Source organism: Glycine max, chromosome 1 (genome assembly GCF_000004515.6).
Source record: "Glycine max cultivar Williams 82 chromosome 1, Glycine_max_v4.0, whole genome shotgun sequence".
Lineage (NCBI taxonomy): Eukaryota > Viridiplantae > Streptophyta > Magnoliopsida > Fabales > Fabaceae > Glycine > Glycine max.
In genome coordinates this window covers 57,417,779-57,441,621 of record NC_016088.4, presented here as the reverse complement: position 1 = coordinate 57,441,621, position 23,843 = coordinate 57,417,779, and the positions used below count along the sequence as shown (strand labels likewise).

Sequence of the window (23,843 nt, the reverse complement as noted above, 5' to 3'; positions counted from 1 at the left end):
TTCAAAATTAGAATGAGTTTTACATCATGTAATGAATGAATGGGAAGTGCACCAAGCAACAGTAGAAGTGAAGAAAGTTTTATCCTCGTAAAGGTTTAAATACTTTTTTAATTTTTATAATTTAGTGTTTTTTTATTTTTCATTCTTACAATTTTTTTTAGTTCTTACCAATTATATTTATTTTTTTAGTCCCAAAACATTTTAAATAATGTTTTAAACAGTAAAAAAGTTTTCTAAAGTGATATAAGAGTGAAGAATAAAACAAATATAATTTACAATAATTAAAAATAAAAAAGATTTAGAAGAACGAAAAATATTTTTTTTAAAAAAATATGTAAGATTATCAACAAAATAAAGTCTCAGCATACTATACTAATTCCGCACCGCAAGCAGATTCATACATACTGCTAAGAAATATTTTGTACATTATCTAACACACATATGTATATAATTAAATAAATGTAGGAAAATAAAATACTTGAAATTATAATAAAATTTGTATAATTAATTTTAAACAAAGTAAAAATATAAATAATTTACATATATGAAACAAAATTAAAATTTTAAAATTCAGCAAAATAAAGTAATTTTTTCAAAATATTTTGAGTGCATAAATAATTGAGACTTTAAATAAAAAATTAAGATTTAGTTATGTTCAATCTCTTAATTAATTTCATTTTATACACGATTCTACCCTCTTAATTTTAATTATTTGCATTCGATTTGCATAGTTTATCAATTATTTAAATTAATTCTCTCAAAATTTCAACCAATAATTGAAAAAAGAAAGTGGGACATATAATTTATTTATATAAATCTATAAATAAAATTATATTAAATTATTAAATAAAAAAAAAGTAACATAAAATATGACAAACTCCTTCATACCTTTAACTGTATACTTAAGAAATAATTTGTAATAAAATTTAACTCAATTAATTAAATATGTAAATTACTATAAATTTCCTTAATCTTGAATTCAGTTATATTAATAGTACTTAAGAGGTAATTAAGATTATTTGTCAAGCATATTACATTATATATATTAGTAAACAACATATGATTTAACATTATATTTTATTATTATGAGAGTTTTATTTAAGTTATATTAAAACAGGTATATTTATTTTCTTAATTCTAACAGAACTATATAGAAAATTCACATTTAATATAAAAAAAAATATTCGTGATCTAAAAAACATATTACTAACATTTAGTGGTCCACGAATTTCACAACACACATCAACATAATGCTTATAGCATTTTTTTTCATTTCCTTTTGGTTTTAGGGTATGTTTAATTTGTAGTGTGTTGTTTATCATTTCTTTTGGTTTTAGGGTGTGTTTAGATTAACCTTAGAAAGCTTCACAACATCTGTTTGCGCATTTCGAAGCACTAAATGGAGAAGGGATTTTTCTGATGAATTGAAAAAAAGAATTTAGCTACATTGAACATAACGGGCTCCTAAACACACTTAAAAATTAAAAGCTAAAAATGAGTGAACTAAGGACATAGCAAATAGAAAAGAAAATGTTTTCAATAGACTTTTGACAATATATTCACACAATTGCCAATCTTTCATGAACTTATTGGTGTAAATAAGAAAGTTGAAGATATACACAACAGCATGGAGCAATATTTTGTGAAATATGCAAAAAGAGTCAAAGATGTGCTTATGTGATATCAATGCTAGCTATAAGCAGCAAAAAAAAAAGACGAATTGTAATTAATAATTATAGCATTAGAGAAAAAGAAAATGTCAGAATTTGATTTCAGAGTTGCACGTAGAATTGATGGTTTGGTCATTTACGAATAGAGAGAGATCACAGGTGGAGTAACTAGTGGCCTTGATCTTGAAAAGGTCCAATACCTTGACTTTCCCCAGTAAGGTGGTTGTTGAGGTAAAATTTATAACGCCCCCGGAATAATCACTGGGTAAATCCTTAAATTTTGTGAGATCTACAAAAATAGTCAAAGATGTGCTTATATTATGATCGTTACGAGCTGGAATTGTGTCCTGGTGTAGTGGAGCCTCAGCAACAAGATTTCCTCGATAGTAAAGAAAAGCTGTGCTGTTCTGGTAGGTAAAGCTTCCATGGTTTGGGTTTTCAACCGTCACCACTATGCCTAGTGATACGTTTAGTTTCAGAGTTGGGAAGACTTCAAGTTTGAAACCGTCAAGCTTAACTGACTGCAGAACAATGTCGGGGTCTTTAGGCTTGAAGATAGTGAAGAACAAGACCACCAGTACTACTATTAATATAATTAGAAGAAGGGCAGTGACACCACAGCAGATTTTAAGCCCTTTGGAACACCTCATACTGCAACATGCCACCATGATCAATGATGATCAATTTTCACATATGGCTAATATATATATAAATCCAATTTGCAAAATCATCTAATTAATAATGCGTATGGTATAGGGACTATACATATAATATATCCCAACTGCATTACTTGGGAATAGCTGTAATATTTGTTTTAGAGAGAAATGACTAAATTGGGGATGAAAACAATGAGCCAGACGGCTGCTGCATGGCATTTTGCTTTCATCGTCCGGCACTTCTTTTTTTCCCCTATGCCTTGTGCACAGTGGTGGGAGCTAAAATTTGGATTTAAGAGTATAAAAAACTTTCTACCCATTGCCCAGAGGCTCTTCAGCCTTACCCTTGCATATGTAAAGAGACTGTTTCCGGATTTGAACCCATGACCAACAAGTCACCAAGGCACAACTTTACCGCTGCACCAGGACTCGCCCTCGGATTTAAGAGTATCAAGACTAAAAAATTATGATTTAGTAAAAATAAAACATAAAAGTTCTATTTGCATAATATATGTAAACGAAAATTAATTTATGACAAACATTTTTTTGTATGAGTAAAAGAAATATATAATGTATTGATAATAAGGATAAGATATGAAAAAAATATTAAATGGATAAAGTTAATGTTTTATATATTTTAAGACAGAGGAGAAGGGTCACAAAAATAACTTTATAAAAATTTAATATAAAAAATAGGACTGCTCGTAGCCCTACTAACTCCCTCCTGACTGCACCCTTATTTATGCATGTAAAATTCAGTATCAATTATTTGCGTAGAGAAAAAAAATTAATTAATTTAGACTAGTCCTAGTTCGTGAAAAATAATTTAAGTCGATCGATATCATTACACATTGATCCAACACAAATAACTTGTTCAAGGTCACCACTTAGGCCATCGATCGTAATGCCATTCTTAGATGAGGTGTTACATGAATTGAACTCACACCTAGACTTTAGACTATAATGGTTGATCGTAACAAAGCCAGTATATCACCTAATAAAAAGGACTCATTTTTTACTGCAAGCAAGTTTATGACATGATGCTGTCCTAGCCTCCCAAAGTTTGAATACTAGTGAAACATGCTTTATTTTATCCATTTGTAAGCATGAGCTGCGTTTGATTAACAACTCTTATGTGAATTTAGTACGTAAACAAGTAAATCTAACTCTTCACTCCTAAGCTAGAACGTCTAGATCCTATGCTAGTTCACAAGATTTTCATAACACTTTTGATTGTATAAATGTTATTGTTATTAATTAATGAAATGATATGATCCCACAATCACTACTTAAAAAAGAGTGGAAATAAGGGGAACAAAAAAAATGTTGATGGTTTTGACTGCGTCTTATGACTTATCATTATTTTATTAAAATTCCTGCCAATAAGTGTTTTCTTATACAAACTGATATCCTTTCAGCCAAAGATACCATCGAAGCTCAACAACAATAGAGAGCATGCAGAGTCTCCGATACATGAGAGTAGAAACTACTCCAAAGTTACCAAGCAGATCAACATACCCATATTCAAATAAATTCAGGGAACAATGCTTGTGCCAAATCGCGTTCTAATTTATTTTTCCTTCTTCATATTTGACCTATCACCTCCAACCATCAGCAAGAAACTTGACGATCCAGTTCCAAATTTTTTCCACCTACAAATTTCTCTTGCATTTAGAAACACAACACCAATGATAACGGTTTCTTAGAAATTGTAAAATTTGATATCAAGAAATTGCAGGTTATTCTTCAAATGATACGACAATCCAACCTGATTTTTGACTTGGTTTTGTCCTCCTCTCACGTGTCGATACATCGTGATGCGCCATAATGCAAATCCATGGACCTCTCCGAGTGTGGCAACAGAACAGTGATGGATGTTACCGCAACAGTGAAGGATTATTTGTCGACGCCGCTGGTTTGCTCGATTTCGGCAGTGAAAAGCTCTCGTTTTAGGGGTAAGTTAATGTGACATCGTTTTCATACTACCAGGTGGTCCACGACTCTGATGCTGGGTGGTCGGGGTGGTGAGGAAAGCCGAACGCCGCCATCGAAAATCACCTCCGGCGGGAGGCAATGATCAAGTTGGAAGAGAAATAATAGGGTGCGAAGAGAGTTGGATAAGGATCAAATTCATCTGATGGATAAAACTCTAGCCTTCACCTAAGAAGTTAATAATAGTTGTAGCTTCTACCTTTTAAAACATGTTTCTATTGCAATAAATGAATGATCCAAGCAATACTGAATTTAATTTTTTTAAATAAAATTTATGTTCAGGTTAAGTGAATGAAAAAAAAATATGATCAAAAAATAAAATTTCATTAAAAATGATTAATTAATTTTTTGCATAGAAATTAGTTATAAAAAAATTAATATATATTTCATACTAATGTTATAATCAAAGAAAAAACATGTTTCTTTTTTCATTAGAAAAATCATTGTGTTTAGACTAAAAGTTGTCAGTGTTTTGGCTAAAAATCTTCACAATAAGTTTTATGAGTGTAATTGGGTGATACAGGCGTTAAGGAATACAAACTTTTTTTTTTTTTTAATCGTAATATGGTAATTATGATATGATTTTGTGTTCACCATCAATTATGTTGGATTGATTTGTGAGAGCTAAATTGTATTTGCTTACATATTTGAATCACTTGATTTGTGAATAGGGTAAATTTTAATATAAATAAAATTAATGGGGTTGAAATAGAACGGGTACTATATATTTATATAAATTATGTAATAATCTCTGATTGAACATAGATTACATGATCTTGTTGCAGAACGAACGATAATTAATCATGAACTCACCGTAAATAAAATAAATAAATAATCCAATATTCATTCTTATATTTTTATCAAAATCTCAAAATAAATTCCAACCGCTAAATAAATTAGTTATTCACTCGAAAGAACGTAATCAACGCCTTCTAATGCAGTTTGGAGAATTAATTATCGTATTTTTTACATGATCTAAACATTTAAAGTAAAAGAACAAGAGAATAGATAAAATCTCTAAATTAGTAAATCTTAACTAAACAATGTTATAAAATACTCATCTAATAGGAAAAGAATAGTAAATTTAAAAATAAGAATAGGAAGTGGATTATTGAGAAAGAATAGGAAATTTGGAAATAAGGAGAAACTTTAGTTATCATTATTTTTGGGCGGTTATAAAACTAAGGGGTGGTTATTATTATTATTATTATCATTATTATATATATATATATATATATATATATATATATATATATTTGTTTTAAAAAAAATGAAACCGTGATGTGCTTAATTATATAATGTCAAAATTCAAAACTATCATTTATCGTTAAGAGTTAACCATTTCTCTAATATAAAACGTATTTTATACTGTTTATAAACGTTAGGAAACTGATTTACAAGTTTTTAAATTTCAAGATTTTTTTATGAATTAAATTTCAAGATCTAATTCACGCGGAACCCAAACATCAAGGAAGTAATATGCAATTTAGTTAGTTTCACGTTAGTACCTTGAGATTTTATTTTAATTCTTCAAACTTACTGTAATCCCTGCCTCCAATTAAGCCGTTTTTTGAGAACGTAGTAAGATTTATTTGGCTGCCCCCTGAGAAATAGTACTAGTAAAAGTGTAAAACATTTCTTGGCTGTGAACCACGAAATACGAATGTCCACCAACACAAAAAGGGTGGCATCTATTTTAATACCCCAACTAATGATTTGATTAATCGAATCAGTAATAAAAAAAATGATTAACTTGTTGTCAACAGAAAGTGGACTTGAATTACTTATCCAAGGCAGAACTCCGCGATAAGCGTGCGATCTCAGGATACCAAAACCCCCATCCGTTGATACCGTTTGTTTGTGTTCACAACAACGAAGTTGAAAACTCCGTAACGTAGGCGTATCCGTATTGGAAAATTGTTCTGTGCTTTTTGTTTCTAATACACGGTGAGGACAAGAAAGAACGAACCAAAGCACGCACGCACGCAGGCACCATTGAAAGGGAAAACGACGGAACAACACTGAAGGAAGAGACTGCTGTACGACACTGCTGCTTCGCACTCGATCCGTTACGTTTCCCATGCGCGACTGAATCTACCATAACCAAACGACGCGCAGGTTTCGGAATTGTGTTCTAGGTTTTGAGTTTCGGTTCCGATCGACCGACGATGCTGTCCAATCATTTCCAAAACGGCATCGAAACGGCGAGGCTCGTTTGGTCGCGGATTCCTAATTCGGAAGAATCGCAGCTCCTCGACGACGCCGTTGGCATCCTTAAGAAGAACGACGGAGGCGGTGTCGAGAGCCTTGACTATGAAGTCATTGAGAATTTTGCTTATCGTGAGGAACAGGTTTTAACTATTATTCTGTTTCATTCATTGATTTTTCTTAATTATTATGCTTCTTCAGTTATGAAATGATATTGTGCTGTGCTTTGAGATTTGTAGGCGCAGAGGGGGAAGCTGTATGTGAGCTATTTGCTGGTGGTGAAATGGTTCTTTGCCTTGCTCATTGGCATTTGTACGTCCTTCAATTTGATCGCAGTTTTGAAAGTGTTGTTTCTTTGCCAACGTGCCTTTTGGTTTCAACTTTTTGCGGTGCTTTAGTTAGTTTTTCTTAATGGCGAACTATATTTTCTTTCTTTAGCTAGTGTCTTTAATATGCAGGCAAGCATTAGGGAAAGTTGTATAATTTTGTTATTCATTTAGGTTCAACAATAAGATGTCAACTCAAAGCTTGAGTTTGAACTTGTTTTAAAGCTCAACTGAGTGCTGAAATTTTGTTATTTGTGTGAAAATGTCTTATACAAGTGGTCCTAGAATTCTTTCGCAGAAAATTATTTTAATTATTTATTGAGACTAGTTTCCTTTACTACAGGCTACAGCATCTACTGTTTATTGTAGCACACATATAAGACTAAGTTAACCAAGAATTTGGTGATTTTTGGTGTTGAATCTTCCAATTTTACCAAGCACACCTTCAGTCTGGTTCAGACTATCCTCATACCACTTTCAGAAATTTGTTTTTATGCATATTTTTTTATTGGTTGCAGGTACAGGACTTGCTGCTGTTTTCATCAATATTGCTGTTGAAAATTTTGCTGGCTGGAAGTTCTCAGTGACATTTAATATAATTCAGAAATCATATATTGCTGGATTTGTTGTATATGTCCTGATCAACTTGGCTTTGGTGTTTTCCTCTGTATATATTATCACACAATTTGCACCAGCAGCTGCTGGATCTGGTATTCCTGAAATCAAGGGTTACTTAAATGGTGAGATAATCTCTTTCGAGGTTTTTGGATTTGTGTTGAATGTTGATCCTGTAAAATTTCTAGTAGACTGAGAGTGCTGATTCTCATTTATGTTCAGGAGTTGATATTCATGGCATCCTTCTTTTCAGAACTCTAATTGGAAAGGTGTGATGGATTACTTTTTGTTCCCCTTCCCTTTCAATGCCACATGGGTTTGGGGGTTGTTCTTTTCAGAAATGTTTCTGTCTAATTGCGAGATTCTTATTTGCTTCAGATATTTGGAAGCATTGGTTCAGTGGGTGGAGGCCTTGCTCTTGGTAAAGAAGGTCCTCTTGTCCATACTGGTGCTTGTATTGCTTCTTTGCTTGGACAAGTAAGTACTTACTACTCAATATATGCTAGTAAGCTAACTGTAGTCTATTCAGAGAGTAGATGCATGAGACCTTACAAATATCTCTTTCTCAATACTCCATTTAACCTATATAATTAAATGAGACTATAAAGTTATATCAATACCACCTGAAGTGTTTATTATGTTTTAATGAACCATTTAAATGATCTATGTTTTGTACTCAGCATCTGCAGATTCAGCACAAATTACCAAAATAATCCTCAGTGCATTACCTTAGCTTTGGCTATTCCTTTCTCTTCTAAAATGATGAACATATCAGGGTGGGTTGACTTCAGCCAGAAATTATTGATTGGACTAGCCTAGTTTCAGTCCAAAAGTAGTGACAAGGCTACCCCAATTCCTGCTTGGAAGTAGTGAATGGGCTGGCCTGATTCTAGTCCTAATTTAATGATTGGGCCAGCTGATTTGTGTCTAAACTGTCTGAACACATACAGGAAGAAGTTTAATTTTCCAAGGCAATGTATTTGTAATTTGAGAAGCATTTTAAGTATGCATAGTTCTTTTTTCATAGCCAATTTAATGTGTTTATATTACACAGGTGATGTACTGTGTTCTGTATCGTTTACTCTTCTATGTTATAAATATCCATTTTTTGATAAGGTGGTAACAACATTTATCATCCTAAAGGGATTCAATTTCTGAACTTGAGCTTTTTGTGTGATTTTTATTGTGTGCATGTATGCATATCTATGCAAGCAAGAAACTGAATAATCTTTGATGTCATGCCTTGAGCAGGGTGGATCTACTAAGTATCATCTAAATTCGAGGTGGTTTCAAGTATTCAAAAGTGACCGGGATCGTCGTGATCTTGTAAACCACTTTGTTCCTTTTAATCTACTAGTTTTTACCAGATTATAGCAAAGAATGTACCTTTGTGTATAGTATTCCATGATTCCCCACCCCCACCTTTGCCAAAATGGCAATGATCTCCAGTTCATCGATTCTACTCCAACCCTAAATGTGGAAGAATAAAATGCTCATTTATAATTTCATTGATGTCTTAAAAGGTAACCTGTGGATGTGCAGCTGGAGTTGCTGCAGCATTTAGAGCTCCAGTTGGTGGTGTATTGTTTGCTTTGGAAGAGGTTACATCTTGGTAAGGATTTTTATTTCTTGATCAAAGATTCTGTTTGCATAGAAGCATGTGCAGTAAAGATAGTGGTGTCTGTTCTACTGGTATTTGTTTATTGCTTTTGTACTTAAATTTTGTTGCCTGTGCTCTTGAAGGTGGAGGAGTCAACTCATGTGGCGTGTCTTCTTCACTTCGGCTGTTGTGGCTGTTGTGGTCCGAGCTGCAATGGGGTGGTGTAAGAGTGGAAAATGTGGACACTTTGGGTCCGGTGGATTCATAATTTGGGATATATCAGAGTTAAGATCTAAGCTATTAACTTTTTCACTGTCAGATGAATATTGAGATATTTATTTTCTTCTTTCCTTTTCTTGACTGATTTTATTATTAGTGGTCAAGAGGATTATTCCTTTGCGGAGTTATTTCCAATGGCTATTATTGGGGTTATTGGAGGCCTACTAGGTAGGAAATTTTGCCCTTATTTTGTACTTAAATTGTACCATGAATTTTACTTGTTCATTTGTTAATATAGTATCAATAATTTGCAGGCTCTTTATTCAACCAACTTACACTTTATATTACCACTTGGCGTCGAAATCATCTTCACAAGAAAGGGAACAGGGTCAAGGTATGCTGTTAATTTTGATCTGATTATTATCTACTCTACTTCTGTAAAATACAGAAAAATCAAGAGGGCTGGTCAATACTCAAAGATATTTTTCTTTTTCTGCCTGCAGTACATTATCTTCTCTCATCTATTTACTTATCACTCATTTCCCCCTTTCCTATGAACTGCAGATTATTGAAGCATGCCTTGTATCCATTTTAACATCAGCCATTTCATTTGGCTTGCCACTTCTAAGAAAATGTAGTCCTTGCCCTGATTCTGATCCTGCATCTGGTATTGAATGTCCAAGACCTCCTGGAATGTATGGGAATTATGTAAATGTAAGAGCCTTGGTTTTATATTGTTTCTTTGATGTGCTTTATCTTCTTATTTTTTTGTTTGAATTTTTTTTGTACTAAATTTCATTTATCGTTATCCTAGTCTTCATGTTTTATATACTCAATGACAGTTCAAAGTGGGAGGGAATGAAGGATAAAGTCACCACGAAAGAACTTTGCTTTTGTTTCTTATTGTGATACTTGCCTCATGTAGTCTTCTTTTGATAAAACAACAAACTTTATTAGATAAAAAAAATCACAGTCCTTAAAAGAAAAGTTGAAAAACAGTTAGCTTAAAGATGCTCAAACCAAAGAAAGAAAAAAGAAGTATCTCTATCTGCATGTCAGAGGAGACTCCCTGAAAATAAAAGAGCCTGAAACCAGAGGGCACCTGATGCTTGTTTCCAAAGCTTTTGCTCCTCTTCCTTCTGTTGCAATAGTAGATATTCTTTTGAATTTAACTTATTTTTAATGATATTTGAGTCTTGAGATGACACTTTTGGTTTTAATTACTTTTGGAGATTGATTCTATTGTAATTCTGTGTGTTTTGCAGTTTTTTTGTAGCAAAGACAAGGAATACAATGATCTTGCAACTATTTTCTTCAACACACAGGTTTTGAATGAACATGATTTTTTAATTTTCTTTTCTTTTTACATTACATTAATTTAGTACTCTTTTGTTTCAGGATGATGCCATAAGGAATTTGTTCAGTGCAAAAACAATAAATGAATACAGTTCTCAAAGTTTATTAACTTTTTTGGTATTGCTTTCTTGCTTACTGATTTAGATTTGGCATACATCGGACATTAGTTCTGTGATATTTTCTTTGTCATAATTATGGAAAATTTTGGACTTTGGTATGTGCTATTATGTAGTATCTGTACGGTAGGCATGTATGTAAGTTTTATTAAGAATGCTGTGGTCACATGTTTATATTGTGATTTGATTATTATCTCTATTTTCTTGCAGGTTATGTTTTATGCGTTAGCTGTGGTCACATTTGGTACTGCTGTGCCAGCTGGTCAATTTGTTCCTGGTATAATGATAGGGTCAACATATGGGCGTCTTGTTGGCATGTTTGTTGTAAAATATTACAGAAAGCTCAACATTGAAGAGGGAACGTGAGTTTGCTAGTTGCTTTTCTTCAAAATCATGGTTAAGAAGATATGATTTTCTTTCTTATTTTACATGAGTTGGTTTTATAGTTAGAAGACATCTATTTTATCAATTGATCAACTTCTATCCCGTTTTCTTGGTGATAGATATTCGATACATCCTCCCCTACTCCTTGTTCTCCTTGGTTTATTCTTCCATCATGGATCCTATGACACTGGCATACAACTTTTGCTATTGGAGCCTCTAAAGTTCAGAATGCTTTTGTGTAGTTGTACTCCCTATTTTCTCAGAAATTTACACATGATATTTTTCTGTCTCAGGTATGCTTTGCTGGGAGCTGCATCTTTTCTTGGAGGCTCAATGCGGATGACAGTATCTCTCTGTGTCATTATGGTTGAAATCTCAAATAACTTAAAATTTTTACCTCTTATTATGCTTGTTCTTCTTATATCGAAGGTATGTGTATCAAAACTCCCTTCTACAAAGAAAAGTCACTGAAAATACACTAAGATTTTCCCTTACAGGCTGTTGGTGATGCTTTTAACGAAGGTATCTATGAGGAGCAGGCTCAATTGAGGGGCATTCCATTACTGGAATCAAGACCTAAATATGAGATGCGGAATATGACAGCAAAGGAAGCCTGTGGTAGTGGAAGGGTAAAAATACTTACTAAATTATTTAAGAAATTTCATATTCATCTAATGGTATAAGGGGGAGAGAGGAGATTCAAAAACAAAAGCCTGATTGAATATATAGGCAGTAAATTATGATAGTGGATACAAACCTGAAATCAATGGGTGACTAGGTGTCCTAGATCATTATACCCTGGGGCCAAAGAGAAAGGATGCTCTTGTCATTCTTTTCCTGGGGGGCAGGAGTGAAGTTTGAGACGATAAACTTAATGAGGTGCTGTTGTTGCCTATAATGGCTAACATTTATGGAAAATGAGGCTGCCACTTCTAAACTATGCTTCACATGCTTTGTACTGTAGTTGTTTCTTTGGCCACTAATTGTCTGTGTAAATCTGTCTATTGAAGGTGGTCTCTTTCCCTCGTGTTGTTAAGGTTTCAGACGTAGTTTCCATTCTGCGGAGCAACAAACACAATGGTTTTCCAGTATGTATAACTTTTGTATTAATCTTGACTTGAGCATTATTCCTTGTGTTTTCTAAGTTGTATTTCACAATTTACTATGCAAGGTGATTGATCACACAAGAAGTGGAGAACCACTTGTTATTGGATTAGTGCTTCGTAGGTGAGAAATGAGCATAATAAATGTTGTACACTCTAATATCATTTTGGTTGTAACTTGAGGGCTTGAGCCTATGCTTGCATCACTTGAAAACTCAAGCTTCTATAACCTTTTCTTCTATGCAGTCATTTATTGGTAATTCTGCAGTCAAAGGTTGATTTCCAGCATAGCCCTTTACCCTCTGATCCTAGAGGTGGGGGCAGATCAATTAGGTAAGGTTTCTTGAGATTTGAGAGTTTGGCATTTTACATCTGTATTCAGTATTTTTATAACCCCTTAACTTCCAGGCATGATTCTGGTGAATTTGCAAAGCCTGTTTCTAGTAAAGGAATATGTATTGATGATATACATTTAAGTTCAGATGACTTAGAAATGTACATCGATCTTGCTCCGTTTTTGAATCCCTCACCATATATTGTACCAGAAGATATGTCTTTGACAAAGGTGTGCCAAAAAATCCTCTAAACAATCTTTTTCATTTCTATTCTCCTTTTTTGTTGTCAGATGATCATGATGTCTTACTGATCACAGGTATACAATCTTTTCCGTCAACTTGGTCTACGGCATTTATTTGTTGTTCCCCGCCCATCACGTGTGCTTGGTTTGATAACAAGAAAAGATTTGTTGATTGAGGTAATCCTAGTAACTATTGAGTTTTTTGGCGTCTTGGAGTTGAACTTGCGAAAGTGTTTTTTTCCTTATTGTACTTTTTAATTGGACAGGACAAGGAAAATGTGAATACGTTAGAGCTTCAGTCAACTAGTGTAAGGTCTCTGATGCTTTACTCACTTTACTTCCTATACAGTTTTTTCAAATTCTAAATTTGAACATTTTATGTCAGGCATATTTGTCTAGATTCTAAAACTGTTTTCCTTTATAGTGGATTGCCACTGTGCCTATAAAACTTAGTTCTATTTTGGTGGATCTTTGCAAATTTTGATCTAATATTTAGTGTCACCATTGTTATTGGTATTTATTTGTTAAGGTTTGCAGGCATGCCTATACTATTTATTGTTTTGAATAATGCACTAGAGCACAAAATAGGGAGGTTTTCCTTGTACTTGATTATCTTTATGAAATATGTCATTGACCATGTGTGCACAACTTGCAGAAAGTGTATGCATTTATGGACATCTTTGTCAGATTATCTCTTCAAAAGAAACATGATTTTTCAATTATTGATAACTTCTAATCAAGTTGTACTTTTTAGTAGAGTTTACACTTATTCATATTTAGATTTGTTGAGTTTTTGGATTGAGTTTAATAAATGGAAGAGTATACAAGTTTTTTGGATACATATATGGTTTGAAGCTGATTTTTAGGTTCTACTGAGACTGTGAGCAGCAGCTTATACAAGGTTTGTCGGATTTTAGATCCATTAAGGATAAAATGAGACGTGAAACCTCTGCATTTTCATATTTTGTTGTCTTTTCTGCAGTAAAATCTGTGCAATTGTGTTGCCTCAGCAAAGATTGGTTATGCATCTACCAGGATACATATATTTACTCCAATAAATTGATTTAAGCAAAGTTTTCTTAATGATTTTCTCATCACAGCAGAATTCCGCATCAGAATAAAAGATTGATGACAAGAAATATAGATGTGGAGCACCCTTTGCTAAGCGGACTGCTTCAGAATCAGATACCTGACTAACGCTGCCTGTAACATACTCAAAGTCCTTCCCGCATCCAATTTTCCTTGAAGATCATTCTTTATTATTTCTTGTATCCATGTTCAAATAGGTTAGAGAAACCAATCTTTGGGAATGGGCTTGTAGACAGAACGCCCTACAATTTTGTATATTACCCACTAGGGAAAGAGAGGAAGAATCCATTATAATGATAGTTGAATTTAGTGTGCGATCTATTCAGATCTGAGTCTTCTTTCCATTTTTTTGTTCGAGGTCTTTGCTTGTGGTCATTACTTTTAGTTTTTTTTTTTAAAAAAAAAAAATTGCGGTTGTTATCAAGAGTGCCTAATTTAGGAGCATTTGCGGATTAGGTTGACAATTAATTGACGACAATTAATTGTCAACGATCATACTGTGGTTAAATTGGTAGACTTATGGAATAATAGGTTTAAAAAACATGATCAATGAGGAATTGAATTGGGAAAAAGACTCTTAATAGTTCGTGACCAACTTCTATTAATAAAATTAAGAGGAATGATTAAGTTTAATTTAGGGTTCATAAAGAATAAGAATTGGGAAAAACCAAAGGTGCATTTGAAATTGCAAACCTAGACCTTTCTATGTGAAATCTTTTCTGTCAAACTATTTACTCACTATTTATTTTTATACAAAGTAATCAATAAATTCTCTCAATATTAGATTTGTTTGGACTGCTTGTAAAATTTAGCTATTTTGGAATCAATACTAGTCTCTAAGGATCATTAAAAGATAAAATTTTCTGTTCAAATATTTAATACAATTGTATATTTAAGATTTGAACTCAAAATTATGGGTAAAGTTTGAACATGTTTCAGCTAGTCAGACTAGATGGTGTTTTTAAAGTTTATCCAAACATTTATAACGATAAAAACTATAAAATTCGGATTTCGGTTTATTCAAGTTAGTCTCTAAACTCATCCAAGCTAAAAATCCTGTGAAAAAGGAAAAAAATCTTGGCATTGAAAAACGTTTACAAGGATGCCTATCATCTAGGCGAAGGATCCTGATTATGAAACTTTATAGAAATATGTTGACATGTCCCACCATAAAAAAAAAAAATCCAAATGGCCGCATAAACGCCAAACTCTTAAGAACTAACAAGTACAAAATAGAAAATTCCCTATCAAGCATAGCTAGAAAGAGCAAGTGCAAGCAGTGTCATTAAAGCAATACCAGCTCCCTTTACAACAATGAATGGGGCTGCATTGTTAGGAGAAGGTGCAGGTACATTGGCAGGTGGAACTGGAGAGGCCATTGCTGATGTTGGTGACGGTGCAGCTGCAGCAGATACCTTCACCACGTTAATATCAACCTTCTGTCCTGCTTGGCAGTGACCAGGGATGCCACACAAGAAGAAGTGGTGACCATAGTTGGTTATCTTTATGGTGTCATTGCCTGTGCTCATGGTCGTCAAAGGGGATGATGCATTGCATGACTTGTACATAGCATGCGTCACTCGCATCACGTTGTGGAACTTCGCATTATATTCAAAAACTGATCACACGAATTACCAATGTTTCTCTTTTAATTCTTCCACTTTTATTAATACTAATAATAGAGAAATAAAAAGACCATGCTCCACAATCATTAAGGCGTGGAGGTTTATGGAATATACTATTTATGAGTCCTCATTGTGTGTTCTGCACCATCATTCTATCAATAAAAGAAAAACAAAAGGTGCAAGCACCATGAAAACCAAGCTAATGCAAATGAAAGTTGTGAGCCAGGCTAATTAAAAACTATCTCACAACACAGGTATCTAAATGCTGCTTGCAATAAAATAAAATCCACATGACAAAACAAATTGGGTGGATGATTAAAAAATAGATTCTCTTATGTTGGGCACTAAACACATTCTCTCAATTTTTTCTAATAATAAAGAGCAGCAAGATTATAAACACTATTTTTCACCCTGGATGTGGAATGTTATGGTCATAGCCTTGAAGCAAAATATAACGTGGAATTTGAGTCCAAGGTCAGAGAACAATAGTTCATATTTTTTTTAGAATTTTCCAATTTTTGAACACCAAATTGTGCATGGCTAGAAAGAGATCTAATGGAGCCATTATTTTTCTAGTAAGACTGTTTAGTTTGTTTTGATTATGAAAGGAGGTTGCAGGTACTACTGAAAGGATTTTCTACTTTCCAGAAAAATTTTAAGTTTTGAACTTATCTGCTAACTAGTATTAATGAACATATATAAATAAAACCATAGACAATTGGAGTGATGGGACTTACTGATAGTGTCACCAACTTGGAAGTTCTTAGTAGCAGCCCACTTCTTGTAATCTATATTACCAATGATGGTCCAACCAGCAGAGTCCCCAACCTTGTGCACAGCTGCATGTGAAACTTGGAAAGCTGTCATCATCATCATCAAGAAAAACACAGCTTTCTCTATGAATGCCATGGCTACAAGCTCTGCACAGTAATTAGGAACCCCTTTTTCTTTTTCCTGAGGTTTGAGCTATTTAGTTCTTCTTTTCTCTCTGGGATCTTTTTATATCCTTTTTTACTACCTGGTATTGGGAGATGGAGATGGGAAAAGTGAATTAGTTGGCCCATTCTTTTTTGTCATTATTTGTTTTGATGAAAACCTCCTTTTTAATAGGAACAAAATGGCCCCCTAGCTCCCGTTGCAATCAATTTTGGACGGTGGAAGTGGGTCGAGGACTGTCCTCCTATTTTTGGCTAAATTGAAACTTTGTTAGATTAGAATGTATGACAATTTTTTTTATCAATATCTTGCATGAGTATATGTAAAATTTAAACAAGTGTCAGTTAAGAGAAAAAGAAGTCCAAGCCTGTATTATTGCATGTAAGAGCATTTTTAACTGGGTGGTATCTTATTGGGTTTTTTACCTTGACTTGTAAAAAGTATCAATCACTTGAAAATATGATAAATGGGGCGCATGCAGCAGAAATAAAAAATTGATGAGAAAGAACATTGTATTGCAGTTAAAATTGGCCTAATTAGGGATTATAAGGGTTGAATCATAGATATTTGGCTTATCTTGACAATGCTAATGAAGAACATACCTGCGAAACACTAGTCAAAGCAAAAGGAGTAGTGTGAAACTGAAATAAAATTTTGATAAAAAAATATTGATAATTGGTAATATATTAATTACATATAATCTCCATCCTTACAATCTGGAACATGATGGTCTTGGTTGTGTATTGTTATGGGTGCAAGGTTGAGACTTGAAAGGAAAGAATGTCGGGGGAAACGATTTGGATCTGTGCGGCTACTACACTTCATTGCAACCATGATGATCATTTTTGTATTTTTAACGTGTTTTTGTCAAATGATTGGTGAGTGTCATCATGAAATAGCAACCACCATACATTGTTCCCATTTGGAGATCACGTTGCTTTGCGCATCAGAAAAGCAATAAGCTTTTGTCATATTCGCTTTCTACAACATCCAATACGTTATCATATACGAGTATCAATTTCAGATACCAAGCAATTGTCGAAGATAAATATGATAATGCGTTGGTTGAGTTTGTTTTCCAATATGCACACGAAAAGGATTATTCTATCTCTCACAAAAAAGTGAAATAGTCTGTTTAAATTTGACATGAGTTGTTATTGCCATTTTATTCGTCATCATAGGTAGATTTTGAAATAAGTAATATTAATACAAGTAACTATTTTGAAATACCACAACGACAACGTTTCTAGCTCACTCGTTTTCTTCGTTCTGTTTCTTTGCTAAGTACTATCTGCTCCTATTGCTGTTTCCTTAAGCCTTTTTATATTTTCTTTTTAACTCTTCGTTACGTTTTGCTCCCCTATCTTCCTGCTGGTACGCCATCAGAGTTTCAAAGGCACTAGAGGTTGTCATAGCGTTATTGTAGAGTATTGTTTTTCAATAACAATTGTCCTCAATATAAAGTAGCAAAGTTAAAGCCATACACACTCTGCCTCTGGCTTATTGGTCTATAAAATAGTCGTTGAAGACTTGTGATTTCCATGTTTGCAGAAATGAAAATAACAATTGAATATGGAAATGGACTAACAGCCTCCGGCACACAACATACGCAAGCATTATGGTCGTGCTTATTCACCACATAATGTAAATTGGAAATCAATATATATTATTCCTTTCAAAGAAACAATTTACAAAAAGAAAAGGGTGGGTGGAAAAAACTGTATCTTATATGGCTTGCAAAACAGGATAATCAATGTTGGATTAACTGATTAGAATGTTGTTGCAGGCCTAGGCCACCAACATGGATGGGGTGGGGGAAATAAAAAAATAACTTGCTTAATTTGTTACTAACCCACATAAGCATGTACTGTACTTACTCTAGAGTCTAAAATACTCAATGCAAATGATTTACAACCTGGAGGTTGGATCAAATCCATTACCATTAGAGACATGGGCTACTTTCTCATCCGCGGCATCATCGATAAACCTCTTCCAGAACCAATGCTGCTTCCACACTCTCTCGGTCATCTCTTCGATGGGGACATTCTTAGTCTCGGGCAACAGGAAAAGCACGAAGACAGACATGACGAGGACCCAGCCAGAGAAGAACAAGAAGATACCAAACTTGAAGTGGCAGAGCATAGAGAGGAAGGCTTGTGCAATGACGAAGGTGAAGAGCAGGTTAACACAAACGGTGACACTCTGACCAGCGGAACGAGTCTCCAATGGGAAAGTCTCACTGGGGATAAGCCACCCAAGAGGACCCCAAGACCATGCAAAGGAAGACACGAAAGTGCAGACCATCACAACCACCAGAATTGCAATGCCTTTTGAAAGGTCATCAGAATGGTCCGTCACCTTTATTCCCAGTATGATTGCAATCACCACTTGAGACAAGAACATCTGCACACCAGCTTCCAGCAACAGAATGCGACGTCCCACTTTGTCCACTGAGTAGATCGATACAACAGTGGAGAGCACGTTCACAGCCCCAGTTATCACAGCAGAATACAGGGATGCATCGTTCTTGAATCCTAACGTGTTGAACAGCACCGGGGCATAAAACATGATTGCGTTGATGCCTGTGAATTGCTGGAATATCTGTTTTACAACACAAACATTATTAAGATCAGATCAATGATAGTGCATATTATAGTTATTTAAAGTCAACACTTGAATAAATACCTGTAGGGCAACGGAAATGACAAGTTGGGGTCGGTTCCTGCGCTTGAGAAGATTCCTGAATGGATGCTTGACCTCTTTAGCCACACGACTGGCCTCAAGCAATTCCTGGAACTCAAGTTCAATGTTGTCAGTGCCACGAATCTTTTTAAGCACTGTTTTTCCTTCTTCCAAGCGGCCACGTTCAATCAAACTGTTGGGGGTGTCCACCACGAACAAGGCTCCCAAAGTTAGCAGAACTGCTGGGATACCAGCCAACCCAAGAGATAGCCTCCAACCCCACCCACCTTTGATTCTGTTGTTGCAGGTCACAACACAACATCAATCAGCAGCAGTACAAGGTAAATCAAGACAGAAAAACAGAAATTTCACAATTCAATTATTATGTCTCATTTTACGCGAAAACATAATGATTCAGCAAGATTGATTTCTTCACCAAAATCTCCGGAATAGCCATGATGTTTAGACTTGGGTGATTTCATAAGTACGTACTAGCTATCTGGCATTTCTTTTATTCATTTACAAATTTTACATTCTACAGCAGAGTGTTTTGATTGTGAGACCTGCCACAACGGTAAAGTTGTGCCTCATACTGATTGATTATGATTCAAATCCGAAAACAGTCTCTTTATTTCCGTAAGGGTATGGTTGCGTATAATAACCCTCTCTCATACCTTTACTTAGCGAGGAGTTTCCGGCCAATAGGATACGCTAGTTTCTTTTTTACAGCAGGGTGTTTTTCTTAGAGAAACATTAATCTCAACATAGATTTTCACAACATAAAAAGAATTATAAAAATAAAATGTTTGGTGAACACCTATTATACTACAATACACCTAGAGAGAACAAGAAAGAGAAGAATATAGATATTATAAGATTTATAGTATAATAGAAAGAGATAAATAAAAAAAGAGATATTGATAAAATGTTTATGTATTATTGTTTAATAAAAAAATTGTGAGTGTAATATTACTCGTACTACTACATCATTTTTCATCAACTATTAAATGCGTAAAATATTTGGGATGGACCATGTTGGCCTTTGCCAAGATGGGTTACCACGAGTCCACGACACATGAAAATGAAAGTCAGGACTCGGGGTTCTCTCTCTTTTAAGAAAATTAAGTGCAAAATCTGGGTGCAAATCAAGAAAAAACTACAAGGGGTGCGGTTCAAGACGCCACTGTTGAAAACATGTTACAGTATATTGTATCACAAAAAGTATTACGTTCAACGTCTGAAATGTTCCGCAGTTTAAAATTGCGTAGGATTCTTATCCATTTTTCTCTGAAGCATGCACCTTTGACTAATGACCCAAAACAGATGCTTGCTGGCTAAACACTAAATTGACACTTGTCCCGCTAGCTGATAGCACACTACAAAGAAGCCAGCATGTGCTACACTTTCGAGTTCTAATTACGGCCATAAAACCAAAAAGTCGCACTAAAGATTATAATTTTGTTGTTTCCCATTCAACAGGTTAACAATTTTGACCGGTACCACCCACGTTATTACTTGTGACGAAATCCTGAGCACGACACAGGAAGAAGAAAAAAAAAGTGTGGTGGGACTACTATTTGACAATAACTTACTCTTCTAACACATACATCGTCTGATTCGTTTTATTTGCGAATTCCAATGAAGTAACTCAGTTGAAGAAAAGTAAGCTATGGGGAAGCACATAAAATAGTACTTACTTGTTGGTGCCATAGTTGACAAGGTTAGCAAATAGAATGCCAATTGTGACATTGAGCTGGAACAATATATTCAATGCTCCTCGTATTCTTGAAGGTGCTATCTCAGAGAGGAACACTGGCACGGCCTGTCATCAAATTGAAACAAGAAAGATGATTGAGATATGCATACCCTATACCCAACCAAAGAAGTCTTTATTTTTTACCGCAACTATTATCAGTAATGTTAGTTTGCTTTCTGATACCATTGATCATTAGTAAGAGGTTATTTTAAATCCACTATTATTAATTGATTTGGACAACAAACAACTTAGTTGTATTGCTTGTATAAGTGAGGAATCAACAAAATTAGTCCAAGTAATGACTGAAAAGTAAAAAGACGACAGAAAAATAGAATTTGTGAGCTACAAAAATACTAATTAAACTGCAGAATGCTTTTTTTTTCTCTCTATAGCAAAAAGGCCTAGGACTTTTTAATTTAAAATATGGAAACTCATTTCAGAATAGGAATCTTCAAAGAATTGTGTCAAAGAGACAAAACTAAAAATCATAAAATATGGTACAAAAAGTGGTCCCTATTAACAAGTGTCACAAACATCCAATAGTAAGAATATTTATAAGTATAAAAGGTGGAAGAACTCGATTGGAGGAATTAATGGGTGATTAGGACTTTGGGAGTACAAGGAAAAATTATGGACAATTGTCACAAAAGTCTCAGTTTAAACTACAGATTTGCCTTCTGTTGGCGCATGACAGTCCACAATATTGTTGTGGGGACATTCATCAGTCTCCTCCACGACAAAGCCTTTGGGTATTTTTTTTGATAAAAAAATATATTTAACGTATATATTCATACGTCGGCCATGTTCTCTCTATAGACACACGCAGTACACACAAAATAAAAACTGAATATACTAATTTTCGTCATTGGACCCAAAGAAAAAAGGAATCTTGACTAATTATGTTTTTAGGAGTAAAACATGACCGATGATACTTCAAATTGGATTAATAAGGTGTATTATAGATATCTACTATGCAAGTAACAATATCTTCATTTAAACTCTCTGAACCAACAAAACCATATCCTATTGAGCAAATAATCGAACTGTGATGTTGTTGAACAAATGTGAACAATCATAGACGCGGTGACACCTGTGATAGGTAATAGACAGAGGGTTCAAAAGATTAAGCTAATTTTTTTAAAAGGTGATCTTAAGATTGTATAAAAAAAGAAAAAGTAACTTGCATTTTTTAGCTTTTGTGTAAAGTGGAAGCTAATTCGAGAGTCCTTTGGTTTATGTTTTTATAAAACATAATTTCAAAGAAGTATAAAAAAAGTTATTTACTTTTCACGGGTTTTATAAAAATAAATAGAACTTATTTTTTTCGTTACATTCATAATTGGTTATAATTATAATTTTTCAAAAAGCTACTCAAAAGAACTTCTCAAACTAATAAAAATAGTAGTAATTTTTTTATTCTAATTCTTAAAAAAAACTTAAATAAACACATCAAGGATGAGTTTGATTATGTGGAAGAGAAAAAAAATGAAAAAAAATTGAATTAAAGTGAGAGAAAGAGATGTGAGATCTATAGATAATTTTAAATTTTTTTTCTTTAGCTGTGAGAGAAAAAAATATTTTTTTTTCACAACAAAACACAAACTAAAATTAATTATTGAAACAAAATGGGTTCTATCCATAAATAATTTCAAAGTATTATATATATATATATATATATATATATATATATATTAATCAATGGATGAATCACGCACACATAAATGATACATGTGCAATATTTATTTATTTATTTATAATTAATACTTACTAGCAATATACACGAATTCATTTAAATCCAATTAATTAACATTGTGCAATTGAGTTTTGAAAAATAAAATATGATGATTGATGAACCTGATTAGCAAAGCCAACACCACAGCCAAGTAAGATTCTGCCAACGATGAGCATGGCAAGGTCTTGAGCAGCAGCATTAAGGACAACTCCACAGATGAAGAATACCCCAGCAATCAACATGGTCAGCCTTCTTCCCAACCTACGAGTCGTGTATGAAGCAAAGAACGTCGAAGTCAAACCAGCCAGATACAGAGACGACGTGAAAAGCTGTAATCCTTGGTTGTCGTATTTGCAGTAATTACTGTCCAGTCCTTTCTCTTCCACTGTCTTTCTGTATACCGTCGGAAAAAACTTCTTCAAGAACGGGGGCATAGACGTCACACCACCTAATACATCATATTAATATAAATCTTACTAGTCAGTATTGAGGTATAATTTTCCTCAATTAATATGGTTAACATTTTACTGCACATATTAAAGTACTGTAACAGGTTTTGGCAAAAGTGACAGGACGACAGATTGGCATTAGCGAACTAGTTAGGTGAAATCTCAAAAATGCCCTTATAACCTGTTTGGTTAAGTATGGTGGTTGAGCAATTTTGGAAATTTACGTGGGATTCCCATAATAGCGCCTCGTCAAGGCAAATCAGAATCGATTTTAGTTAGAAAAAACAGTAATTCATTATCCACCTAAGATAAGATTAACCGACCCAAAATTAATTGCTTTTTCACAACACAAGTGCCAAGCTACTTCCACTGTTCCAAAGAAAGAGAGAGAGGAGAAGAAGAAAAGATGATTACCTGAAACGCCGACGTCGTAGCCGAACATGAGACCTCCGGTGGCAGCCATGATACATGAAATGATGACGATGGGAGTGATTTTGGCCTCGAAATCTCCGGCGCCGCCGCCGCTGGTGAAACCTCCGCCGGCCATGGTTAGCGTTTGAGACGAGCAATGCAGGAACGTAGAGGAAAAGACAAGAGAGAGGGAGTGAATGTTGTAGTAGAGCAGAGCAGATAGGAATGAGAATGAAGGGGTTATTTATAGGCCAAGGGAGGAGAGGGGGAACTCTGATATACGACGCAGCATTTGGCGTCATCACTCTCTAATGGGCCCCACATTCATTTTCATATTATCT

The 23,843-nt window shown here is 34.2% G+C and overlaps 3 protein-coding genes across 6 annotated transcripts; 1 reads left to right on the top strand and 2 right to left on the bottom strand.

Annotated features, from left to right (window-relative positions):
• Positions 1-6,040: 6,040 nt before the first annotated feature.
• Positions 6,041-14,236, top strand: LOC100811908 (chloride channel protein CLC-d). Of its 4 annotated transcripts, none has more exons than XM_006573822.4 (23): positions 6,041-6,669; positions 6,766-6,838; positions 7,371-7,592; positions 7,690-7,736; positions 7,846-7,944; positions 8,719-8,793; positions 8,991-9,079; positions 9,211-9,351; positions 9,444-9,514; positions 9,601-9,680; positions 9,851-10,000; positions 10,552-10,611; positions 10,685-10,759; positions 10,969-11,120; positions 11,436-11,571; positions 11,640-11,771; positions 12,153-12,230; positions 12,314-12,369; positions 12,492-12,578; positions 12,654-12,810; positions 12,898-12,999; positions 13,089-13,135; positions 13,923-14,236. In XM_006573822.4, the coding sequence occupies exons 1-23, from the start codon at positions 6,487-6,489 to the stop codon at positions 14,017-14,019; spliced, it is 2,409 nt and encodes an 802-aa protein (XP_006573885.1). In that variant the 5' UTR covers positions 6,041-6,486; the 3' UTR covers positions 14,020-14,236. The 4 variants fall into 4 exon arrangements, with proteins under 4 accessions (XP_006573885.1, XP_006573887.1, XP_040873516.1 ...); XM_006573824.4 differs by having other exon boundaries at positions 6,111-6,669; positions 13,089-13,130; positions 13,926-14,236; XM_041017582.1 differs by having other exon boundaries at positions 6,111-6,669; positions 13,089-13,130.
• A 734-nt stretch (positions 14,237-14,970) lies between these two features.
• On the bottom strand, positions 14,971-16,568 carry LOC100811375 (mavicyanin). The gene is made up of 2 exons (XM_003517534.3): positions 16,274-16,568; positions 14,971-15,529 (listed from the first exon to the last, which is right to left on the bottom strand). Exons 1-2 carry the CDS (start codon positions 16,443-16,445, stop codon positions 15,159-15,161), a joined length of 543 nt encoding a protein of 180 aa, XP_003517582.1. The 5' UTR covers positions 16,446-16,568; the 3' UTR covers positions 14,971-15,158.
• A 1,551-nt stretch (positions 16,569-18,119) lies between these two features.
• LOC100810831 (sugar transport protein 13) lies at positions 18,120-23,746 on the bottom strand. The gene is made up of 5 exons (XM_003517533.5): positions 23,506-23,746; positions 22,765-23,090; positions 20,852-20,976; positions 19,158-19,449; positions 18,120-19,073 (listed from the first exon to the last, which is right to left on the bottom strand). The coding sequence occupies exons 1-5, from the start codon at positions 23,636-23,638 to the stop codon at positions 18,381-18,383; spliced, it is 1,569 nt and encodes a 522-aa protein (XP_003517581.1). The 5' UTR covers positions 23,639-23,746; the 3' UTR covers positions 18,120-18,380.
• Positions 23,747-23,843: the final 97 nt, after the last annotated feature.

Excerpts from the sequence above, each read along its gene's own strand:
- LOC100811908 (XM_006573822.4), top strand. The coding sequence starts at position 6,487 with ATGCTGTCCAATCATTTCCAAAACGGCATCGAAACGGCGAGGCTCGTT. Across the intron at positions 7,737-7,845 it reads TCAGAACTCTAATTGGAAAG|ATATTTGGAAGCATTGGTTC; the intron begins GTGTGATGGATT and ends TATTTGCTTCAG. Across the intron at positions 8,794-8,990 it reads ACCGGGATCGTCGTGATCTT|GTAACCTGTGGATGTGCAGC; the intron begins GTAAACCACTTT and ends ATGTCTTAAAAG.
- LOC100810831 (XM_003517533.5), bottom strand. The coding sequence starts at position 23,638 with ATGGCCGGCGGAGGTTTCACCAGCGGCGGCGGCGCCGGAGATTTCGAG. Across the intron at positions 19,450-20,851 it reads GTCAACTATGGCACCAACAA|AATCAAAGGTGGGTGGGGTT; the intron begins GTAAGTACTATT and ends CTGCAACAACAG. Across the intron at positions 19,074-19,157 it reads TCATTTCCGTTGCCCTACAG|ATATTCCAGCAATTCACAGG; the intron begins GTATTTATTCAA and ends GTTGTAAAACAG.
- LOC100811375 (XM_003517534.3), bottom strand. The coding sequence starts at position 16,445 with ATGGCATTCATAGAGAAAGCTGTGTTTTTCTTGATGATGATGATGACA. Across the intron at positions 15,530-16,273 it reads CCAAGTTGGTGACACTATCA|TTTTTGAATATAATGCGAAG; the intron begins GTAAGTCCCATC and ends TCGTGTGATCAG.